The sequence below is a fragment of the Oratosquilla oratoria genome, chromosome 25 (genome assembly GCF_046742065.1).
Source record: "Oratosquilla oratoria isolate Oo_2021 chromosome 25, ASM4674206v1, whole genome shotgun sequence".
In the NCBI taxonomy this organism is placed as follows: Eukaryota; Metazoa; Arthropoda; class Malacostraca; order Stomatopoda; family Squillidae; genus Oratosquilla; species Oratosquilla oratoria.
In genome coordinates this window covers 50,871,368-50,894,500 of record NC_134801.1, presented here as the reverse complement: position 1 = coordinate 50,894,500, position 23,133 = coordinate 50,871,368, and the positions used below count along the sequence as shown (strand labels likewise).

General features: G+C 43.8%; 1 protein-coding gene across 1 annotated transcript in view; it reads left to right on the top strand.

Annotated features, from left to right (window-relative positions):
• Positions 1-23,133, top strand: part of LOC143039138 (uncharacterized) — an 82,373-nt gene that overhangs the window by 31,463 nt on the left and 27,777 nt on the right. Inside the window, exons 2-4 of the mRNA XM_076208997.1 lie at positions 2,627-2,914; positions 14,733-15,045; positions 19,061-19,213. Of these exons, the coding sequence (XP_076065112.1) occupies positions 2,627-2,914; positions 14,733-15,045; positions 19,061-19,213 (754 nt within the window). The remainder of the gene's footprint in view (positions 1-2,626; positions 2,915-14,732; positions 15,046-19,060; positions 19,214-23,133) is intronic.

The following is a 23,133-nucleotide window of genomic DNA, read 5'->3' as shown; positions in this document are numbered from 1 at the left end:
GACATAGACAGACAGACACAGACAGACACAGGCAGACATAGACAGACAGACACAGACAGACTGAGGGGCAGATAAGCACAGACACAGACACAGACAGATACGCACACACACGTACGCACGCACACACACATACACGCACGCACACACACGCACACAAATCCTAGAGGTAAAGAGGTACACTGTGCCTTATCGCGAGAAATGCTTTAAAAGATTTATTCTACTGTATCATCTTCCACCTCGTACTCGTTTTTCCTCAATTTTTTTTCCTTGATTTCACTGTTTTTCTCTTTATACTTTTCTCTTTCTTCTCTTTTTTTTTGTTACAATTTTTTTGTTTTCTTTTGCTCTCTCTTAGCGTCTCATACTTCACTTCTCAAGTTATTTCAATTCCTCCTCCTCTTCCTCCTCCTCCTACTCCTCCTCCTCCTCCTCCTCCTCCTCCTCCTCCTCCTCCTCCTCCTACTACTACTCCTCCTCCTCCTCCTCCTCCTCCTCCTCCTCATCATACTCCTCCTCCTTTTACTCCTCCTCCTCCTCCTCCTCCTCCTCATACCCCTCCTCCTTTTACTCCTCCTCTTCCTCCTCCTCCTCTTCCTCCTACTCCTCCTCCTTTTGCTTCTCCTCTTCCTCTTTCTCCTCCTCCTCCTCCTCCTCCTCCTCTTCCTCCTCCTCCTACTTCTCCTCCTTTTACTCTTCCTCTTCCTCCTCCTCCCCTCCTCGTTATCCTCCTCACCTCCTCCCCCTCTTTTTCTTCACCGTACCACTACTCGCTCTTTACCATTTCATTAATCTTCTTCGTTTATTTTTCCTCCTCTTTGCGACCTATTTCCCTATCAACTTCCTCCCCTTTACATCGATCCTTTCAACCCCTCGCTCCTATTTCCTCCTCTTCATAATTCTTGTGTTCCTACTTTCCCATCAACTCTGTCTTCTCCTTCAACTCATCTTCTTCCATCTTTGTCATTACTTCTTCTCTCCCCCTTCCTCTTGCTCTACATGTATAACTGACATGATAATTTATAACATGTCAAGTTCTTTGAACGTCTCAAATACTTTCCGTTCTTATCAAGTTTCCAATTAGCAAACTAATTACTGTCATGCATGATCAATGCCATCATCTGCATAATCTTTCTTTTCCTCTTGTGGACCGAAACAGGAAGAAGGGAAGATGATTTATGGCTTTCTGTTGATTTAGTAAAATTTAATGACTCAATTACTAGCTAGGACAGTTACTGTGGAAGTTGTTAGTGTAGAACTAGAGGAGTGAGTGAGTGGTCAGGAAATACACGTTTTTACATACATACATACATACATACATACATACATACATACATACATACATACATACATACATACATACATACATACATACATACATACATACATACATACATATACCAAAGGCTTTTTCCCCCTTATACCGGGGGTAGCCACGTTTTTAGATGGTGTTATTAGATATCACTTAACGTTGGGTATTTAAGACGAAATTGAAGATAAGGTAGTTAAAGTATTGATAAAAAGATTAAGTTAAAAGGAGGCCAGGAAGAATGGGATTGATATTCAGAGATTAGTTTGTGCTATGTTACTATTCAAGACTAAGCTCAAGAAAATTAATAACTGAGTAGATGAGATGGGGACAAAGTTAGTTCAAGTAATATAAGTGTTAGGATGGAGATGATATTACAGGATAGGAATTGTTAGGTGTTTAACTTAAACGAAACAGAGGACAATTATCGGTTGAGTGATTGAACTGTGGGTGGGCTTAGTTGGATGTTAGTCAGTATACATGTTAAGATGATTTTGATATTCAGAGAGTAGTTAAAGCTAATAACTCTCTCATTCGAGGTCATTTAGGGACAAAAGGTCATCAGATATTGATTAGGCTTTGGCTGTTGGCAGCAATACGTGATGTTTCCCTCTCATGGCGTCCTGGTAACTCGTTCTTAGGCTTGCGGGGCTGTCTGTTGACCTCCACCTCACCTCCTCGGATACAAAGAGCAATAAACTCAAATGCGGGTTCAGTACACGAGTAAGTGTGAACCAACTATTGCTGTCGGAACTTGTTGAAGAACTCTTCCCGTTTTTTTTTTTTTTTTTTTTTTTTCCGAATCAAGAAGTTTGGTAGCGACCAGGGTGACTCTTCGTCCTCGATATGTCAAAATGGAGAGTGTGATTTTTTTTCTTTTTAATGATATGTGTTACCTCTGCCACTTCGTCTCCACTTTAACAAAGGGAAAGAGGGTTTTGGTGTATATTATGTACGTATTATTTGTTTATTTGTATTTTTATTGTCTGTTTATCATTTGATTGATTATCATTTATTATCACTTATCTGTCAATTTATCATTATTTACTATTACCTGTTTGTTTATTATTTAACTTTACCTATTTATTTATTCTATTTGTTATTAATTATAATATTATAATTGTTATTTATTTATTTATTTATTTACTTTTCATTACTGTATTTTTTTCGCATCCGACCTACTTATGGACCAAAAGGTCTCCTGTCGGCATGCTGCTCTTTGTAATCCTTTTGTAAATCTTTAATCGTCTCCACAAGACATCCAACCATTTCGCCATCTTCTTTACCATTCCTAACAGACACTCTCCCGTCCTTTTCCAGAATGAGTGAGTTCTGGGAACTGAACACCATGGAGCGCCGGTACTCCGTCCCGCCCTCGACCATCTCAGAGTCCCGGGTGTCCGGGAACGTCAACAACGCCACGCTCCAGCACCCGGTGCGTCCTCCGGGCCTCGGGAGCGAGGACCTCCACGCCTGGTCCATCTACAGGCAGAACCTCAACTCGGACTTCACCGACTCGGCTCTCGGGTCCACCGAGAAGGCGGCGCTCCCGTACGGGAACTTTCAGCTCCGAGAAGCTACCGTCCAGTCCATTCTCAATAACCCGAGGTGAGTCTTCGATGTCTCCTCTGTCGTCGTCGTCGTCGTCGTCGTTGTCAACTTTTTCACGATCTCGACAGACATGTTTGTACATCTCCATGACACGTATTCAGCTGCAAAGGGGCTGCGTGGAGAGAGAGAGAGAGAGAGAGAGAGAGAGAGAGAGAGAGAGAGAGAGAGAGAGAGAGAGAGAGAGAGAGAGAGAGAGAGAGAGAGAGAGAGAGAGAGAGAGAGAGAGAGAGAAGGGTGAAGAGAAGGAGAGAGGAGAAGGGGTAAGGGGAGGGAGGGATATTATGAAAGATGGGAAGTTATGGATGAGGGAGAATGTCACTGTGAGGGAAGAAAGAGAAAGGAGTTAAGTATAATAGAGGGACAAAGGGATACACCAGTGACTAAAGGAAGGTGCTGTAGAGTAATGACAGGTTAATGATATACACATATACTCATGTATACACACACACACACACACACACACACACACACACACACACACACACACACACACACACACACACACACACACACACACACACACACACACATATATATATATATATATGTAATATACACATATGTGGTGTGTGCGTGTTTTTGTGTATATGTGTGTTTGTGTGAGTGCACGGATGCGTGTTTGTGAGTTTGTGTGTTTTACATATATTTACAATGATATGTTTAATTTTTATCTTCCTTATAGTTGCTGTTTATTTACTACATAATGTGTTGGATAACTGTAATTCTTATTATTTGGGAACGAAAAATTATATGCATAAAATATTGTATTTACAGTATTTATAGGTAGGGTAGGGGTCGATTAGACACAGAGGTTATAAAAAAAAAAAAATAAAAAGGTGGGGTAGACAGTTAATTTAAAGTTACCCCCTAAAATTTAGCGTGCTTTTTCCTGGTAACGTCAAAATAGAAAACAGCAAACTTAAGGGTAGCTTTAAAAAATAAAACTGCTTGGGTGTACTAGATATATGTCGAGCAAATTACACTATGCGAATATATGTATAGTTTTTCAATAATACTAAGACTATAGGGGGTTAATTATATATTTCATAGTTTGCAATAATCATTTTTTATTTTTTCCATTTGTTATACCATCGAGGATTGGATAATTCTCATGTTACGAACAAGTACAAGAACAAGTCGTAATTATCTGGCGACCACAAAAGTATTTCATCAAGGAAGCACAATTACAAAGTAAATGATAACTGTACATCAGAATTTACTGTCTGGAAAGTCATTACCAGTAACCTATAATAACGAAAAACAATTTGCGTTCGTTACAAAGAAAAATGACTTTCAGAACGAATATTAACAAGATAATTTAAGTAAATAAACCATTTTATAGACTTTGTTTAAAAGCCGAAGATGGACAATATCATAATTTAAGAACAAACTCTTATTTCTAAGATCATCTTGAGCACTATCAGTAATATGTAAGACACGCATTCACACAACACCTCATGCATCCTCTCCACAATTAAGTGACCGTCACTGGTTGCTTGCAGTTGCCCGAGACTTTCACACCAGGCAACTAGTGACCGTCACTGGTTGCTTGCAGTTGCCCGAGACTTTCACACTAGGCAACTAGTGACCGTCACTGGTTGCTTGCAGTTGCCCGAGACTTTCACACTAGGCAACTAGTGACCGCCACTAGTCACGGTCACTAGTTGCCTAATGTGGAAGGGGCCTAAGACTCGTAGTCCCTGCTCAACAGTCGTGAGGTCCAATTGGTTACTGAGCTCTGGATCTCGAAGAGGTTTTCATGGTTCCATGGAGTCTGAGAAGGGAAGGAGCTTCAAGAACGTGGATTGAGATTTGGAACCGAAAGGTTTTTGTCTCCTGTGGGGGAAAGTGCGTCAAATGATTAGATGTTAATATGTTTAGCAATGGTTTCTAGAAGGTCATCCACACTAGAAGTCAGTCTCGGAAATCCTAGTTTTGATTAGTCAATCTCTACGTATTCATGCTTAGGCTATGTGCAAACGCACTCACTCACGCAAGTACATACACACACACACACACACGAACACGCACACACACACACACACACACACACACACACACACACACACACACACACACACACACACACACACACACACACACACACACACATACACACACACACTTACACATACACATATACACACATTCTTGCTCAGGAGCGTGTATGTGTGACACGGCGCTCCACAAACTGACACGAATACTCGTATGTGTTACTAACAATATGGAAGGGATGGATGGGCGATTAACAAGGTTAGTTCACAGGAAGGTGAGACGGCGGGGAGGGGAGGGTGGGAGGGAGGGAGGAGAGAGGAGAGGGAAGAAAGGAGAGGGAGGAGAAGATGGGAGTGAGAAAAGGAGGGAGGGAGAGAGGAGAAGGAGGGAGGGAGAGAGGGGAGGAGAGAGAGGAGAGAAGAGAGAAAGGGAAGAGATAGAGGAGAGGGAGGAGAGAGAGGAGAGAGAGGAGAGAGAGGGAGGAGAGAGAGGAGAGAGAGGAGAGGGAGGAGAGGGAGGAGAGGGAGGAGAGGGAGGAGAGGAGAGAGAGGAGAGGGAGAGGAGAGAGAGGAGAGGGAGAGGAGATGGAGGAGAGGGAGGGAGGGGGAGAGAGGGAGGGAGAGGGGGAGAGAGGGAGGGAGGGGGGGAGAGAGAGGAAGGGAGAGGTGGGTGAGGGAGAGAGGAAAGAGGAGAGGGAGAGAGGAGAGGGAAGAAGGGAGAGGGAGAGAGGAGAGGGAAGAAGGGAGAGGGAGGGAGGGAGGGATGAGAGGAGGGAGGGAGAGAGGGAGGGATGATAGGGAGAGAGGTGGGGAGGATTGGAGTTAGCCAGTACCAAAGAAGCAAATGACCCAATTAAGAATTTGGATGAAGACTGTGCATAGCTTGGGTTACTTTTCAGGCTAAAGGTACGAGAATATGTGTGCATGCGTGTATGCATGCATACGAACATACTGTACATCCATCCATCCATCCATCCATTCATCCATCCATCCATCCGTCCATCCATCCATCCACTTTATCTCTTTATTAATCTATTTATTTATCTATTTTTATAAATCTCTGTGCTTCTTTATTTGGGTAATATTATTTGTTTATATATCTTAATCTATTTGTTTATCATATTATTCCTTTTTATCTTTATGCATTTTTTCTATTTATCTATTATGAATTTATCTTCTTTGTTTATTATCTATTTTGTTTATAAATTTTTATTTGTCGTGAGAATGGAACCTGGAATTTCACGTTATGCAATCAGGGTGTATTCGAGTCCACGTTATGTGAATGCGGAGTTTGATCGCGTAATCTGATTACCAATGTTGACACTGCAAACACGGTCCGGTTTGTCTGAACCTCACTGTGCCAGATGTACAATGAATGGTCACCCACCGCAAAAAAAGAAAAAAAAAAAAAAAAAAAAAAAAAAAAAAAAAAAATTGTTGCATTTACTGTTCCACCGGCTTCTTCGTGTTGGTCAGGTGAAGAACTTCACCAGAAGTCGAATAGCTTCTGCCGAAGTAGACCTCCGTGCTTGGATTGCTAAGGTTTGTTAGAATCATTGATACCAGTTTGGGATTGAACCCTGCAAAAGCAATAATAGGAACAATAGTAGTATCAGAGAGAGAGAGAAAGAGAGAGAGAGAGAGAGAGAGAGAGAGAGAGAGAGAGAGAGAGAGAGAGAGAGAGAGAGAGAGAGAGAGAGAGAGAGAGAGGGAGCAACCGAGAAGGAAAAGAAAAAAAAAGAAAAGAAAAGAAGGAGAAAATGATGAACGCAGAGGGGAATAAGAAGAAAGAGGAGTAGAAGGAAATAAAGAAGAGGAGGAGGAAGATAATAAAGAGGAGAAGAAGAGCAGTGAACAACGATAATCGTCCACAAAAAAAAAGAAAATCTGAATCAAACGTCAAAAAAAAAAAAAAAAAAAGATTCTGAATCAAAGTTTCTCCTTCTGAAACGAGCTGAGGAAAGGTCTCTGGGAATGTAGCCCAGACAACGTGATGTGCAGTTTGAGCGGCGTGACGCGGTCGAAACGGCCCACGGAGAAACAGCAAATCTCCACAAAGGGCAGTGAGCCAAAGAATCTAAAGGGAATTGCGTTTCATACACGACATTGTAACTCGCTTTCCAACGAAAAGATCTGTGGGGAGTTGATTGGGAATTGAAAAGAGAGGTAGACAGAGAGGCATACAGAGGCAGACAGAGAAACATAGACAGACAGACCCAGACACAGAGACAAAGAGAGACAGACACAGACAGACACAGAGAGACAGACACAGACAGATAGACAGACAAAGAGACAGTCAGACACACACAGACAGACAGGCAGACAGACAGATACAGACTTACAGACGTGTGTATACATATATATTAAACGTATGTATGCATGCATATTACATATGTATATATACATGTATGTGTGTATATATGAATGAACGTATGTACGAATGAATGCTTCTATGTATGCATGTATGTATGTATGTATGGATGGATGGATGGATGGATGGATGGATGTATGGATGTATGGGGAAGAGGAGGAAAAGATAAACAGGGTAAGGAAGGGGAGGAAGAGGTTGATGTCAGACAATTTCTGTTATATGGTTTAACGTAGGAATGTGTGTTGATGTGTGTGTGTGAGATTCACCATGGCCTTAGATCACGTGTTGGATTCGTGATCGACAGCTATTTTTTCCTTCCGCAAGAAAGCTCTGACCTCGTATATGACAGTCTATGGGTAATGCTGTGACCTTTTGGAGTAACGACTCGCAGCGCAGAGATACTGAAATTATTCCAGCCCTGGGCGGGAGTCGAACCCAGACCGCCGTAGTGGCAGCTGGGAACTCTTTCCACTGCGCAGTGTGTGTGTGTGTGTGTGTGTGTGTGTGTGTGTGTGTGTGTGTGTGTGTGTGTGTGTGTGTGTGTGTGTGTGTGTGTGTGTGTGTGTGTGTGTGTGTGTGTGTGTGTGTGTGTGTGTGTGTGTGTGTGTGTGTGTGTGTGTGTGTGTGTGTGTGTGTGTGTGTGTGTGTGTGTGTTTGTGTGTGAGTGAGTGAGTGTTTGGGGGGAGCGTGCGGATGTGGGGTAATACTGTTGTTCATGGTGGGAAGCTGTTCAGCCACCGTTACCGTGGCAACAAGCATCAAGACCTTCCTTCCTCATTTCTGACGTGACGACCGCCTCTGATCTGATCTCGTTTCCTTTGCCTCCACGTCGCCCTTCTCTTCTTTCTCAGGCTCTACAATATTGTTTAAGGTTCTGTGCTCCTCCCCAACATCCTCCTCCTCCTTCCTCCACCTCCTCCTCTTCTTCCACCTCCTCTTCCTCTTCTTCGAATGAAGGTAAGCACTTCTTCTTTAACCGGGTTGTTAATGTGTGGAATTCGTTACCTTCTACTGTCATTGAAAGTAATACAATAACAACATTTAAAAATAGCTAAGATAGATATTTGGGCTCTAATCCGCATATAAGATATTATCCTTTCCAATAAAAGATCTGACAGCCCGGCATCTAATTGTAATTGGATAGGATAGTGGTAGCAGTAGTGTTAGTTCTTCTTTCGCCCAGCTGCCCTGTTTTCTTCACTGTAACTTAGTATAGTTAACACAAACAGCCTCGTCAGGGCCAGTGGGCCTGCTGTTGTTTGTTCTTCCTTTGTGTTCCTTTGTGTTCCTCTTCTTCTACTTCCACCTAGACTTCCCCAAATAGTCAATCTCCTCCACCTTCTCCTCTTTCTCAGTCTCTCTTCTACACCGTTGTTTAAGGTCCTATTTTCCTCCTCAGCATCCTCTTCCTCTTCTTATACCTCCTCCACCTTCTAGACCACCTTCAACTAGTCATTCTCCTCCACCTTCTCCATTTCTTCCATCTTCTCTATCTCCTCGAACTCTTCCACCACAATTTCCTTCTCCTCCTCCTCTTCTTGTCTTCCTTGTATTTTTTACTCTTCCACCACAACTTCCTCCTCTTCCTTCCTCCTCCTCTTCTTCCTCTTCTTCCTCCTCTTCCTTGTACTTTTTCCTGTCCTTTTCACCCTCCCCTCCCTTCCTCTCCTTCCCCACCTGTGCATCAGCGCTTTTATGTGCGTGTATGTTCCTGTATATAGTACGGTACAAGTTGCCTCGTTAATGTTGGAGATGAAATTGTTATTCTGTTTATTATGAACAAATGGCGTTACAGAAAGTTACTTTTTTTTTCTAAAACATAAATTGCTAAACATTTACCCTGTTTTTCTCCTCGTTCTCTTCTCTCCTGTTCCTCATTCCTCCTGCTCTTCCTCATTCCTCCTGCTCCTCTTTCTCCTCCTCTTCCTTCCTCTCTTTAATTTTTTTTCTCTTCAAACTCTCACATTACCAAACACCTTTCCTCCTCGTGTTTTTCTTCCTCCTCCTCCTCATCCTCCTCCCCTTCCTCCTCCCCTTCCTCCTCCCCTTCCTCCTCTTCCTCCTTCCTCTCCTTAAATTGTTTTTTCTCTTCAAACTCTCACATTACCAAACACTCTTCCTCCTCCTGCCTCCTCTTCCTCCTCCTCATCCTCCTCCCCTTCCTCCTCCCCGTCCTCCTCCCCTTCCTCCTCCCCTTCCTCCTCTTCCTCCTTCCTCTCCTTAAATTGTTTTTTCTCTTCAAACTCTCACATTACCAAACACTCTTCCTCCTCCTGCCTCCTCTTCCTCTTCCTCCTCCCCTTCCTCCTCCCCTTCCTCCTCCCCTTCCTCCCCTTCCTTCTCCCTTTCCTCCTCCCCTTCCTCCTCCCCTTCCTCCTCTTCCTCCTTCCTCACCTTAAATTGTTTTTTCTATTCATACTCTCACATTACCAAACACTCTTCCTCCTCCTCCTCCTCTTCCACCTCCTCTTCCTCCTCCTCTTCCTCCTCCCCTTCCTCCTCCCCTTCCTCCTCCCCTTCCTCCTCCCCTTCCTCCTCTTCCTCCTTCCTCTCCTTAAATTGTTTTTTCTCTTCAAACTCTCACATTACCAAACACTCTTCCTCCTCCTGCCTCCTCTTCCTCCTCCTCTTTCATTCCTCCTCTTCTTCCTTCTTTTCCTCCTCCTCCTCCTCTTCCTCCTTCCTCTCCTAAAATTTTATTTTTCTCCAAACTCTCACATTACAAAACACTTTTCCTCCTTCTGCCTCCTCCTACTCCTCTTCCTCATTCTTCCTCTTCCTCCTCTTCCTCCTTCCTCTCCTTAAATTGTTTTTTCTTCAGATTCTCACACTACCAAACACCTTTCCTCCTACCCTTCTTCCTCTCTCGCTCGTTTGCTTGCTTCCAAGTGTTTCCGTTTCGCCTCATGATTCAGACGAGGGCTTTCCCAAACGATTTTCCCACGGCATCTTCGGCTTTGTTGATCTTTTTCCCGAAAAAAAAATCTCGTCCAAGCAATTCTTTCCTCATTTACACTTCCTGGCGTACCCTCGTCCATCCGGCCATCCATCCTCCACTTCTACCTCCACTCCCTCCTTCTACTCCCTCTTCCTACTCCCTCCTACTCCCTTCTCCACTCCCTCCGCCACTCCCTCCTCCACTCCCTCCTCCGCTCCCTCCTCCACTTCCACCTCCACTTCCTCCTTCTACTCCCTCCTCTACTCCCTCCTCCGCTCCCTCCTCCATTTCCACATCCACTTCCTCCTTCTACTCCCTCCTCCACTCCCTCCTCCACTCCCTCCTCCACTCCTTCCTTCTACTCCCTCCTTCACTCCCTCCCCCACTCCCTCCTCCTACTCCCTCCTTCTACTCCCTCCTCCACTCCCTCCTCCTACTCCCTCCTTCTACTCCCTCCTCCTACTCCCTCCTCCTACTCCCTCCTCCTACTCCCTCCTACTCCCTCCTCCACTCCCTCCTACTCCCTCCTCCACTCCCTCCTCCACTCCTTCCTCCACTCCCTCCTCCACTCCCTCCTCCACTCCTTTCTCCACTCCTTCCTCCACTCCTTTCTCCACTCCTTCCTTCTACTCCCTCCTCCTACTCCCTCCTCCTCCACTCCCTCTTCCCTCCATGGACCCTGCGTGACCTCGTTTCTTTCTTTACGTTTTCTCGCAATGCTCGGCAAGCACCGCCTTCCTTTGCTCAGCCTCCACTTCTGACCGAATAAGGAAGGTCTTCTTCTGGGTCTATATAAAGTATGTCTCAGTTCAATTTCTCTTTAGCTCCTCCTCCTCCTCCTCCTCTTCCTCTCCCTGCTCCACCTCCTTCTCCTCCTTCCTCCTCTTCTTCCTCCACTTCCTCCTTTTCCTTCTCATCTTCCTCCTCCTCTTCCTCCTCTTCCTCTTACTCTTCCTCCTCTGCCTCCTTTTCCTTCTCATCTTCCTCCTCCTCTTCCTCTTCCTCCTCCTCCTCTTACTCTTCCTCCTCTGCTTCCTCCTTTTCCTTCTGTTACACCTCCTCCTTCTCATCTCCTCCTCCTCCTCCTTCTCCTTCTCCTCCTCCTTCTTCTCCTCTTCCTCCTCCTCCTCCTCCTCCTTCTCCTCCTCTTCCTCTTCCTCCTCCTTCTCCTCCTCCTATTACTCATTCTTCTCCCATCTACCTCATCTTTTTCTTTCTACTCATCATCCTCTTTCAGCCCTTCCTCCTCCTATCCCTCCTCTTCCTCCATCTCCTCCACCTTCACATTTTACCCTCCCCTTCCTCCTCTTCTTCGTCTCTCTCCTCCTCTTCCTTCTTCTGCTTTTTCTTTTTTGTATTTTTTATTTTGTCTACACTTTATTTGTCTTCCGTTTTTCTTCTTTTTCTTATTATTTTCTTTAAAAAAATTATTTCTATTTTCTCTTCTTCTACTCCTTGTTTCTTTTGTCTAGGGGTCATTTCTTTCACAAAAAAAAAAAAGAAAAGAAAAAAAAGTAAATAAATAGATAAAAAGAATAAATAAATAAATAAATAAATAAATAAGTAAATAAATAAAATGAATAAAAATAAAGAAATTCTTTACATTCCCCAAATAGACGCTTCCTTGTCCTTTACAATCAGAAGGTCCTTGTGCACATGAGCTAACAAGTGACCTTCACATGTAGAGATTAGGGCTAGTTTCTGGTGCTAGATATGAGGCTAGATCTGGGGTCTAGTTTCTGGTGCTAGGTCTGTGGCTAGGTCTGGGGGCTAGATTCTGGCATTTCTGGGGCTAGGTCTGGGGCTAGTTTCTGGAGCTAGTTTCTGGTGCTAGGTCTGTGGCTAGGTCTGGGGGCTAGATTCTGGGGCTAGATTCTGAAGCTAGTTTCTGGAGCTAGTTCTGGGGAAAGATTCTGGGCTAGTTTTAGGAGCTAGTTTCTGGGGCTTAATCTGGGGTTAGTTTCTGGGGATAGTTTCTGGGGCTAGGTCTGGGGCTAGTTTCTGGGGCTAGGTCTGGGAATAGTTTCTGGGGCTAGGTCCGGGGCTAGTTTCTGGGGCTAGGTCTGGAGCTAGTTTCTGGGGCTAGGTCTGGGGGTAGTTTCTGGGGCTAGGTCTGGGAATAATTTCTGGGGATAGTTTCTGGGGGCTAGTTTCTGGGGGCTAGTTTCTGGTGATAGTTTCTGGGGCTGTTTCTGGGGGCTAGTTTCTGGGGCTAGTTCTGGGGCTAGTTCTGAGGCTAGTTTCTGGGTCTAGGTCTGGGGGCTAGGGGAGGCTGTGGTGGTTCCTCATTGGAAGCTTTCGTCGTCAACCTGTTTGCTTACCTTTGGGGTCCAGAGACCAGGTTTGGAGGAGGTTCCTGCTTGGTGTAGTACTTTCAATTCTCTCTCTCTCTCTCTCCCAGACTTCTAATTCTTCCTCCCTATCCTCCTCCTCCTCCTCCTCCTACTCCTCCTCCTCCTCCTCCTCCTCCTCCTCCTCCTACTCCTCCTCCTCCTCCTCCTCCTCCTCCTCCTACTCCTCCTACTCCTCCTCCTACTCCTCCTCCTCCTCCTCCTCCTCCTCCTACTCCTCCTCCTACTCCTACTCCTCCTCCTCCTCCTCCTCCTCCTCCTCCTCCTCCTCCTCCTCCTCTTCCTCCTCCTCCTCCTCCTCCTCCTCCTCAAGATTCTTCTAAAGTTGCTCCTCCTCCAGCTAATTCTCTTCCTTCTCTTCCTGGTTCTCCTTCTTTCTCTCTCTGCATCTCCTCCTCCTCCACCTCTTCTTCCACCTCTCGCTCCTCCTCCACCTCTTCTTCCACCTCTCGCTCCTCCTCCTCCTCCTCCCCTTCCGCTTCTCTTCCTCTTCCTCCTCTCTCTGTCCCTTCCCCCGTTTCTTCTCCTCCTCGTCCTCCTCCCTCTCTTTTTCCTCCTCCTCCACCTCCACTTTCCGCCTTCTCCTCTTTCCCCCTCCACCTTCCCTATTCCTATTTCATCTTCCCTTTCCACTTTCCTTTCTCTCCACCTTCTGTCCCCGTTTTACCTTCTTCCTCTTTCCCTTTATCTTTATTTTCCATTCCCCTTTTTACAAAGGATTACAAAGGAGGAGCATGCCGACAGGAGACCTTTTGGTTCGTAACTAGGTCGGATGCAATATATATATATATATATATATATATATATATATATGTATATATATATATATATATGTATACATATAATGATAAATAAAAAATTGCATTTTCCTTCCCTCTTTTTCTTCCCTGTTTATCTCAACCTCTTCCTCTCTTCTCTCCTTTTGTCTGCTTTGCTTATTTTTCTTCCTCGGTCTATTTTACGTTCCCCCCCCCCCCCATCTTCCTCATCTCCCACTCTCCCTAACGGAGCTACGGATGGCTTGGTGGTAATGTGCTCACTCCACAATGGTAGACCAAATTGATCTCCCGGGTGGTGAGCGAACGCAAAACATACGGTGTTTTTCTTAAAAAAAAAATCCTTATATAAATCTTGTATAAATCCCTCCTTGGAAGGGAAATACTTATATAAGGAAATAATTTTTTAATGCCACCACCGTAAGAATCTTACGGCGGTGGTACTAAAAAGAAAACTTTCCTTATATAATTTCTATATAAATTCTTGGAAGGATAAGGAGAGAACTTTTTTACGGTGGTATTCTTAAAAGAAATCTTGTATAAATCTTTCCATTCCAAGGATTTATATAATTTTTTTAAGAATACCACCGATATGTTCTGCAGGTGTTAACGCTTCATGCAGACGTATGTTTATACCTTGTCGTGTTCGCCTTATGCCTCATTCAGTCAACACACACTCACACACAAAGAAAAACCCCACCTTTCCTTAGACCTGAAGCTTTTACTGAATGTAGGAACTCTGTAAGAGGGAGGAAGGAGGGTGGAGGGGAGTGGAGTGTGATAGGGATGGAATGAGTGGGAGTGGTTTTTATGCCTTTGATTTTTGGCTACCCCTTATAAGGGGGAAAAAAGCCTTTGGTATGTGTATGTGGTATGTGTTGTTAGGAACTCTGTAATCTAAGGTCGCGTCCGGACGAAGACAGGACGTGCCTATGTCACATTCCGTCAAGACGTGTTACATTATCTTCCTTCTATTTCGCAAACTTATTACAAAGGATTACAAAGGCGGAGCATGCCGACAGGAGACCTTTTGATCCATATCTAGGTCGGATGCGAAAAAAAAATCATATTAATAATAAAATAATAAATAAAAACTATGATAATGTAAATAACAAATAAAATACATAAATAAATGCATAGGCATAGTTAAATAATAAACAAACAGGTAAATAGTAAATAATAATAAATTGACATATAACTAATAATAAATGAAAATCAGACAGACAAATGATAACAAAACAAAAACAAATAATATTAGATAAATTATAATCATTACAGCATCTTACTTATTTTATTGATTGACTTCGGTCCGCTTTGTCGTTCCAGTCACCTTCCACGAACTCATCCCACGAACTCATCCCACGAACTCTTCTTTCCTTCTCCAGATACGGCCCCAAGAGCGAGCTCGGCTCCAACATGTACACTTACCTCAAGTTCGGTCTTCCGCGGGTGTTCCCTCCTTCGGCCAGACCGCTCCGTGATGGCAGTAGCGGCTACGATAGCAGCGACGACGGGGGAGGTGGAGGAGGAGGAGGAGGAGGAGGAGGAGGAGGAGGAGGAGGAGGAGGAGGAGGAGGAGGAGGAGGGGAGCGAGGATCACCTCTTGACCGATACGCCCGCAGCAGAAGCAACCCCGACCTCCTGTCAGCGGCCGTTCGTCACGACTGGTCCAGGGATCCAAGAGAATATCGAACAAAGGTAAGGCAGAGGAGAAATAAAAGAAGTTCAAGGAAAGGGAGAGGAGAGATAAAGGAAGTTCAAGGAAAGGGAGAGGAGAGATAAAGGAAGTTCAAGGAAAGGGAGAGGAGAGATAAAGGAAGTTCAAGGAAAGGGAGAGGAGAGATAAAGGAAGTTCAAGGAAAGGGAGGGGAGGGATAAAGGGAGCTCAAGATAAGGGAGAAGAGAGATAATGGAAGTTTAAGGAAAGGGAGAAGAGAGATAAAGAAAGTTCAAGGAAAGGGGGAGGAGAGATAAAGGAAGTTCAATGAAAGGGAGAGGAGAGATAAAGGAAGTTCAAGGAAAGGGAGAGGAGTACAGGGAGTTAAATGAAAGGAAGAGGAGAGATAAAAGAAGTTAAGGGAAAGGGAGAGGAAAGATAAAGGGAGTTAAATGAAAGGAAGAGGAGAGATAAAGGGAGTTGAGGGAAAGGGAGAGGAGTGATAAAGGGAGTAAAGGGAAAGGAAGAGGAAAGATAAAAGAAGTTAAGGGAGTAAGGAGAGAGAAGAAGAGTTCAAGAGGAAGAGATATAAAGAGGATGGAAAGGGAGAGGAGAGATAAAGGAAGTTCAAGGAAAGGGAGAGGAGAGATAAAGGGAGTTCAAGGAAAGGGAGAGGAGAGATAAAGGAAGTTCAAGGAAAGGGAGAGGAGAGATAAAGGAAGTTCAAGGAAAGGGAGAGGAGAGATAAAGGGAGTTAAGGGAAAGGAAGAGGAGAGATAAAGGGAGTTAAGGGAAAGGAAGAGGAGAGATAAAGGGAGTTCAAGGAAAGGTAGAAGAGAGATAAAAGAAGTTTAAGGAAAGGAAGAGGAGAGATAAAGGAAGTTCAGAGAGGAAGAAGAGATATAAAAGAAGTTAAGGAAAGGGAGAGAGAGATAAAAGAAGTTCAAGGAAAGGGAGAGGAGAGATAAAGGGAGGGAGGAAAGGAGGGAGAAGGAAGATAAAGGGAGGAAGAGGAGAGAGAGGAGGGAGGAGAGATAAAAGGGAGTTCAAGGAAAGGAAGAGGAAAGATAAAGGGAGTTAAGGGAAAAGAAGAGGAGAGATAAAGGAAGTTCAAGGAAAGGGAGAGGAGATATAAAGAGAAGTAACTGTAGAGAACAAATGTACAGAAGAGGAAAACTTGGGGTAAGATATGCATTAAAAGTGGAATAAATGGAGGTCAGTGTGTTGATGCTGGATTTTGATGATATCCAGTGGGTTGTCAGATGCTCTTAGGACTTGTAGAAACAACGTGAAGGGAAAAGGATTCAGGGTTGGGTTTGTTTGTTGATGATTGTTTGTCAGTACGTATTGCTTCGACTACTACAAGCCTGCGGCAGAAGGGTATTTCTCTAAACTTAATCTTACTCAAAAGACGCATAACTTACCACCACACGTAAGACGTTACTTGTTATTATTAATTCAAGTTACAAAAAGGATAGGCCTTCTTTAAGAAATTTTGAGCAACACCAATTTTCGATAAGATCATTCCTTTATCACAAAATGGCGTCCAGTCTTCTTGTCGTTCTTGTGAATGTAACAGCACGAGCATAACATCAAAGTCATCAAGTAACCAACCCGCGGAATACCATTGATGCGTACCTTGAACACACATAGTGACACCTACTCTTTCCATTTTCATTGTGTATGTTGGCTTGGGCTTTTTTTTTTTTATCTAATTTCTGTAGTAGCCTCTAAATAAGCCAAGTAGTACTTGCGATATAAATGTTTAAGGTGTGGTATGGAATTAACGTCGCTCCTATATCGTCTAAGTTTTAGTTTAAGGAGAACCCATAGAGTTGTGGAACAGCTTGCACCCCGGTACTAGGCCACGACTATATTTTGAAGAAAGCTGCCCTAACATTAATCTTGGCTTTCTCCTGAGACAAGAGTCTCCTCTAAAGGATATAAAACGTTTACTATGCCTTATGGGGTCTGAACACACGAGTCCAGCATGGCGTATCAATTGGCTTCCGCGTCTGCTATGGCTGGATAGAAAACGGCTTCATTAGAAAAGGTTAGAAAGTGGGAGGTGTGGCCTGGGTCAAGAGGGGCCGGGAGAAGTCAAGAGTGGCCGGGAGAAGACGCGCGCTGTTGCAGTGTAGCCATGGTCCACTGCGGGCAACAGTGGAGTGCAGTGCAGTGCAGTGGCGTGACGCAATGTGCGGCATGATGCAGTGCTTTGAGGTGTGGCAAAGAGTAATGAACAATGGAGGAATGTAGAAAAAGTGCAGTGCATTAGAGCGCCGTTGAGAAAGTAGCATGAATTTACTGTATTTTTAAGGAAATAAAGTATATTGAAAAGAAAAGGGTTGATTTGATCTTGTGACAGTGAATTGAATTATAGGACAATAAATGCAGTACAAAGTAAATAATTGTATAACACTACTGAAGTAATGTGCTTCATTAAAGTACATTTTAGTTGTATATAGTTTAGTAGAGTATATAGAAATGAAGTACAAATAAAGTTGTACTTTTAAAGAGTGCATTACATGTCGAAATAAAGGTGTGAAAAGCTTTAGAATGTTTTCTTAATGACTAGTACAAACACATAGTTTAAAGAACTTAAGAGAACGATCAAATATGGTGTTGTACGTTTGGATAATCTAAAAGTGCTGATCCCAGGTGTACATCTAGTACAGAGCAATTTATTACAACAGAGTGATAAAGGTAGAGTAGGATATGTTTTTGCTTGTCCATATATGAATGAGCTTGTCTACAGTTACCTACATAGATTGTACGAGGAAAGTTGTGATTATTGCATTCTGTACCAGGAAAGTTATCATTTCATTCCACCTATATCTTATCATAGTACAGAACCTGACAATTAATTGTGTTTGACTCTGAATAATTGGGGTCTCGTTACGCCTTTGCAGATCTAACTCTCCCTGTGATCAGTCTGGCAGTGCAGGGTGTGGGCATATGTATGTTGATACGTGTATTTGCGTCCTTAGCTTATAGATTCTGACTTAATGTGTGTCGCCATCCCCTCCTCTCTCTCTCTCTCTCTCTCTCTCTCTCTCTCTCTCTCTCTCTCTCTCTCTCTCTCTCTCTCTCTCTCTTCTCTCTCTCTCTCTCTCTCTCTCTCTCCCTCTCTCTCTTAATCTCTCTCTCTCTCTCTCTCTCCTCTCTCTCTCTCTCTCTCTCTCTCTCTCTCTCTCTCTCTCTCTCTCTCTCTCTCTCTCTCTCTCTCTCTCTCTCTCTCTCTCTCTCTCTCTCTCTCTCTCTCTCTCTCTCTCTCTCTCTCTCTCTCTCTCTCTCTCTCTATCTCTCTCTATCTCTCTCTTTCTATCTCTCTCTCTCTCTCTGTCTCTGTCTCTGTCTCTGTCTCTGTCTCTGTCTCTCTACCTCTGTTTATCTGTCTCTGTCTGTCTCTGTCTCTATCTGTGTCTCTCTGTCTCTGCCTCTATCTCTCTGTCTCTGTCTCTCTCTGTCTCTCTGTCTGTCTCTCTTTCTCTGTCTCTCTTTGTCTCTCTTTCCGTCTGTTTCTCTGTCTGTGTCTGTCTCTGTGTGTCTGTCTCTGTGTGTCTGCCTCTGTGTGTCTCTGTCTCTGTATCTATCTGTCTGTCTGTCTGTCTGTCTATCTGTCTCTGTCTATGTCTGTATATCTATCTGTCTCTGTCTATGTCTGTCTGTCCGTCTCTCCTCTGTGTCTCTCTGTCTATCTGTTTGTCTCTCTGTCTCTGCATGTCTGTCTGTCTCATCTCTTCATGTGCGTGTGTGCATGTGCGTGCGTGCGCGTGTGTCTTTTTGTGTGTGCGTGTGTGTATGCGTGCTTTTGAGTCTGGTGTTGAGTATGAATGCTTCTTTTTTGTGTGTCTAGCCTATGGGAGTTTGGTCAATTTTGAAAAAAAGTCTTCCAGTTTTAGATCTTAAGCCTCGTTCAACTCTACAATATACTCCAAGAAAACCAAAATCAATCTAAATTTTTTCCTAAAAAAAAAGAAAACAAAAAAAAAGAAAAAAAAAACAGAATTTCTAATCTAACCTCTTTCCTTCGTCTTGCCCTTCCGCGTGCAGAGTTCGAGCGAAGCGAACCTTTTGGCCGCTGAGAACTTCTACAGGGAACGCCGAGCCCACCAAAGACCTCTATCGAAGTTGGGAGGTTCTCAGATCTCGCTCGTTTCCCGCCAGTCTCGTCGTTCCCGGCAACACGGGGCAATCTTCAACCAGGTAAGGTCATCATATTAAGACAACAGGGCAGGACTAGCAGTAATGGGTTTAAACTGGACAAATTTAGATTACAAAGGAAATAGGCAAGATTTGGTTTACTAATAGGGTAGTCAACGAATGGAATAGACTTAGTAACCATGTAGTGAGTGTTGAAACTCTCAGTTGTTTTAAGAAAAGGTTAGATAACTTCATGGATGGGGATGACAGGTGGTGATGGATATGGAGCTGCCCTGTGTAGGCCTTATGGTCTCTTGCAGTCTCCTTCATTCTTGTTCTTATGTTATGTTCAAGCTTACGACCTGTTTCCGACCACCGGCGACCTGATGGTCGACGGCCAGTTGCAGGTAGTTTTTGGAAGTCGCTGGTAATCGGTCATAAGATAGATAAATAGATAGATAGATCGATAGATAGATATATTTAAACACACATTGAATAGTCCTCAGTACATAGATTTTCATCTTGTCAACCACTTTTACTTATTCCTCATATTAACACAAAAGTTAATCTCAGAACTTTCTTGGTAAAAGGTCCAATCAAACCAAACTTACAACTTGTTTCCGACCAACGGGGGCGACCAGGCTGATTTGTGATTTTTCTCTGTTTATCAAAAATAATTTAAGGCAATGATGCAATTGGAACGAATCTCTTCCCCCGTCATGAAGAAGATGAATAGGAAAGAGCCACTTGGCGCTAACCACGAGAGAAACAAAAGCGCCACAGTCCAAGGCGGTGGTCGGAAACAGGTCGTAAAGCGGGCCCTACATGATCAATATTATTGCCCAATATTCCGTATTGTGCAGTATTATTGAAGGTGTAGGGATGGTTAGTGATGGTTGGGACAGGAAATAGTGATCCTTGAAACCCCTTAGACATCCCAAATGGCAGAAGGCGTCTTTCCAGTGGTCAATAATACAGTACAATACGGAATATTGCGCAATAATATTGATCGTGTAGGGCCCGCTTAAGTTTGGGGGGGACCGGGGCTGAAGGTAGCGACTTCGACTCTCGCACGTGCTCGAGGCACGGCCTTCCTCGTTAGCCAGTGTGTGCACTGTCTTGCTTGATTGGACGAATATGGCCCGTTGGGTAGCGTGGGACTGTTACCTAATTCTTTTAATTTTGTCTTGCGCCTTTGTACGTACTTCTCCGTTCATTCACACACACATTCGTTTATTCGTTCGTTCGTTCGTTCGTTCGTTCGTTCGTTCGTTCGTTCGTTCGTTCGTTCGTTCATTCATTCATTCATTCATTCATTCATTCATTCATTCATTCATTCATTCATTCATTCATTCATTCATTCACTCACTCACTCACTCACTCACTCACTCACTCACTCACTCACTCACTCACTCACTCACTCACTCACTCACTCACTCATTCATTTGTTTATTCATATATTCACTCATGTAAGAAATTCTTGACTCACACAGAGGTTAACAGTGAGTTACCTCAGGGAAGAGGATGCTGCTATATATGATCATAACAATAGCAGGCTGGGTTGCTGTTTCCCAGGTTGAATAAAATCGCCTGACGGCAACTAGAAAACGTATGAGAACATTTATCTTCATCTACGTGTTGAGATTATCCTTAAAGAACGAGGAAGGCATTTAATGAAATTACCAGGAGACAGGTTCTTTACTAGTGTGGGGATGTTTCCATAATGGCATGGAATGACCTGGTGGCAGGACTATAATCTTTTAACAGTGTGGGGATGTTTCCAGAATGACCTGGAATGACCTGGTGGCAAGACTATAGGCTTTTAACAGTGTGGGGATGTTTCCAGAATGACCTGGAATGACCTGGTGGCAGGACTATAAGCTTTTAACAGTGTGGGGATGTTTCCATAATGACCTGGAATGACCTGGTGGCAAGACTATAGGCTTTTAACAGTGTGGGGATGTTTCCAGAATGACCTGGAATGACCTGGTGGCAGGACTATAGGCTTTTAACAGTGTGGGGATGTTTCCAGAGTGACCTGGAATGAGCTGGTGGCAGGACTATAAACTTTAAACAGTGTGGGGATGTTTCCATAGTGACCTGGAATGATCTGGTGGCAGAACTATTAGCTTTTAACAGTGTGGGGATGTTTCCATAGTGACCTAGAATGACATGGAGGCAGGACTACAAGCTTTTAACAGTGTGGGGATGTTTCCATAGTGACCTGGAATGACCTGGCGGCAGACTTAAGAATACACAAGAACAAAGACCCATTTCAGAGATTTCATTCTGGCTAAACTCTCGGGGGGTGGGGGGGAGGCTGCTATCTCATCCAAGGATCCCGTTGTAGTGGATGGGATGGGGGGGGGAGGGCTTGGGCTAAAAAAATATCTGGGTCACCTTCTTCCCTACAACAAGACTCTTCGGGTTTTTGTTAAGGCGTTTATTTCGTAACGATTGCCTTAATGGCTATTACGCCTTTTTTCTTCTCTTGTGAGAAATGATACTTCGCAGGATGGACCCTTGGTCACGTCTTTGGAGTGATCATCCGTTTACGTGACTCGAGATTGAAGCCACCAGCTTCATCATCTTCCTTACGAGCAAAGTCCTCAACCACATCCTCTCTTCACATTGTCTTCCCTCCTTTCCTCGTCTTCATCCTCACCCCCTTATTCATCATCTACTTCTTTCCATTCATCTCTTCTCCATCTACTTCATTTTCTTCCTCTCCTTCTCTCCTACTTTATCCCCCCTCCACTTTTAGTTATTCCACACTCTCCACTCTTTCCATCGATCACTTTTCCTTCCTTCATTTTTGTCTTGGCCTCATCCACATTCTCCTCTTCCTCTTCCTCCTCCTCCTCTTCTTATGCTACTCCTCCTAAGCCTATACCTCATCTCCTCCTCCTCTTCCTCCTCTTCCTCCTTCTCTTCCTCCTCCTCTTCCTCCTCCTTCTCCTCCTATCCGCCTCCTCTCCTCCTCTCCTTCTCCTCCTCTCCAACCTCCTCCATCCTCCTCCTTTCCTCCTCCTCCTACTCCTTCTCTTCTCCTCTTCTCCTCCTCCTTCACCTTATCCTCCTCTTCTTAGCTCTCTCATCTTTCCTGTTTTCCTCCTCTACTCCTCTCCTCCTCTCCTCCTCTCCTTCTTTCCTTCCTTCTCCTCCTCCTCCTCCTTCTCCTCCACCTTCTCCTCCCCTTCTTCCTTCTCTCATCTTTCCTGTTTCCCGTCCTCCCCTCCTCCTCCTCCTCGCAACCCTCGAACCCCGGTCCTTCCACCAGAACACCGTTCGGTAACCGGAAACCGCGCCGCGGTGACACGCCCGTCTACAGTGTCCTGTCCGCGGTCCTCGGCGGTCAGACCGAGCCCCCGAGTCGCCTTAACCGCAATGTCGTTCATCTTAACCGAGTCAATGCCATCATAACCAACGTTTCCCCAACGCTGTATTAAATTCAGTTTCACGGCTGCCAGGTTGACATTTACCGTTCGGAATCTCTTGTCTGAGGTATATGAAATTGCTTAGCATTAGCAAGAACAGAATGTGTATATAGATACAGATAGATATAGGTATAGGTATAGGTATAGGTATAGGTATAGGTATAGATATAGATATATAGATATATAGATATATAGATATAGGTATATATATAGATATGTAGATATAAAGATATATATATATATATATATATATATATATAGATATAAACATAGACATAGATGTAGCTGTTGATACAGATATAGATGTAGATATAGATGCTGATGTATATATATATATATATATATATATATATATATATATATACATATATATATATATATATATATATATATATATATATATGTATATATATATATATATAGATGCAGATCTAATGTATGATAGAAACCATGGGCTCTAGGTTTCCTAGACCCACTGCTCACATGCGAATCCGCGGTGGTCCAAACGGCTTGTTTCGTCTATCATTACAGGTAATACGTCCCGGC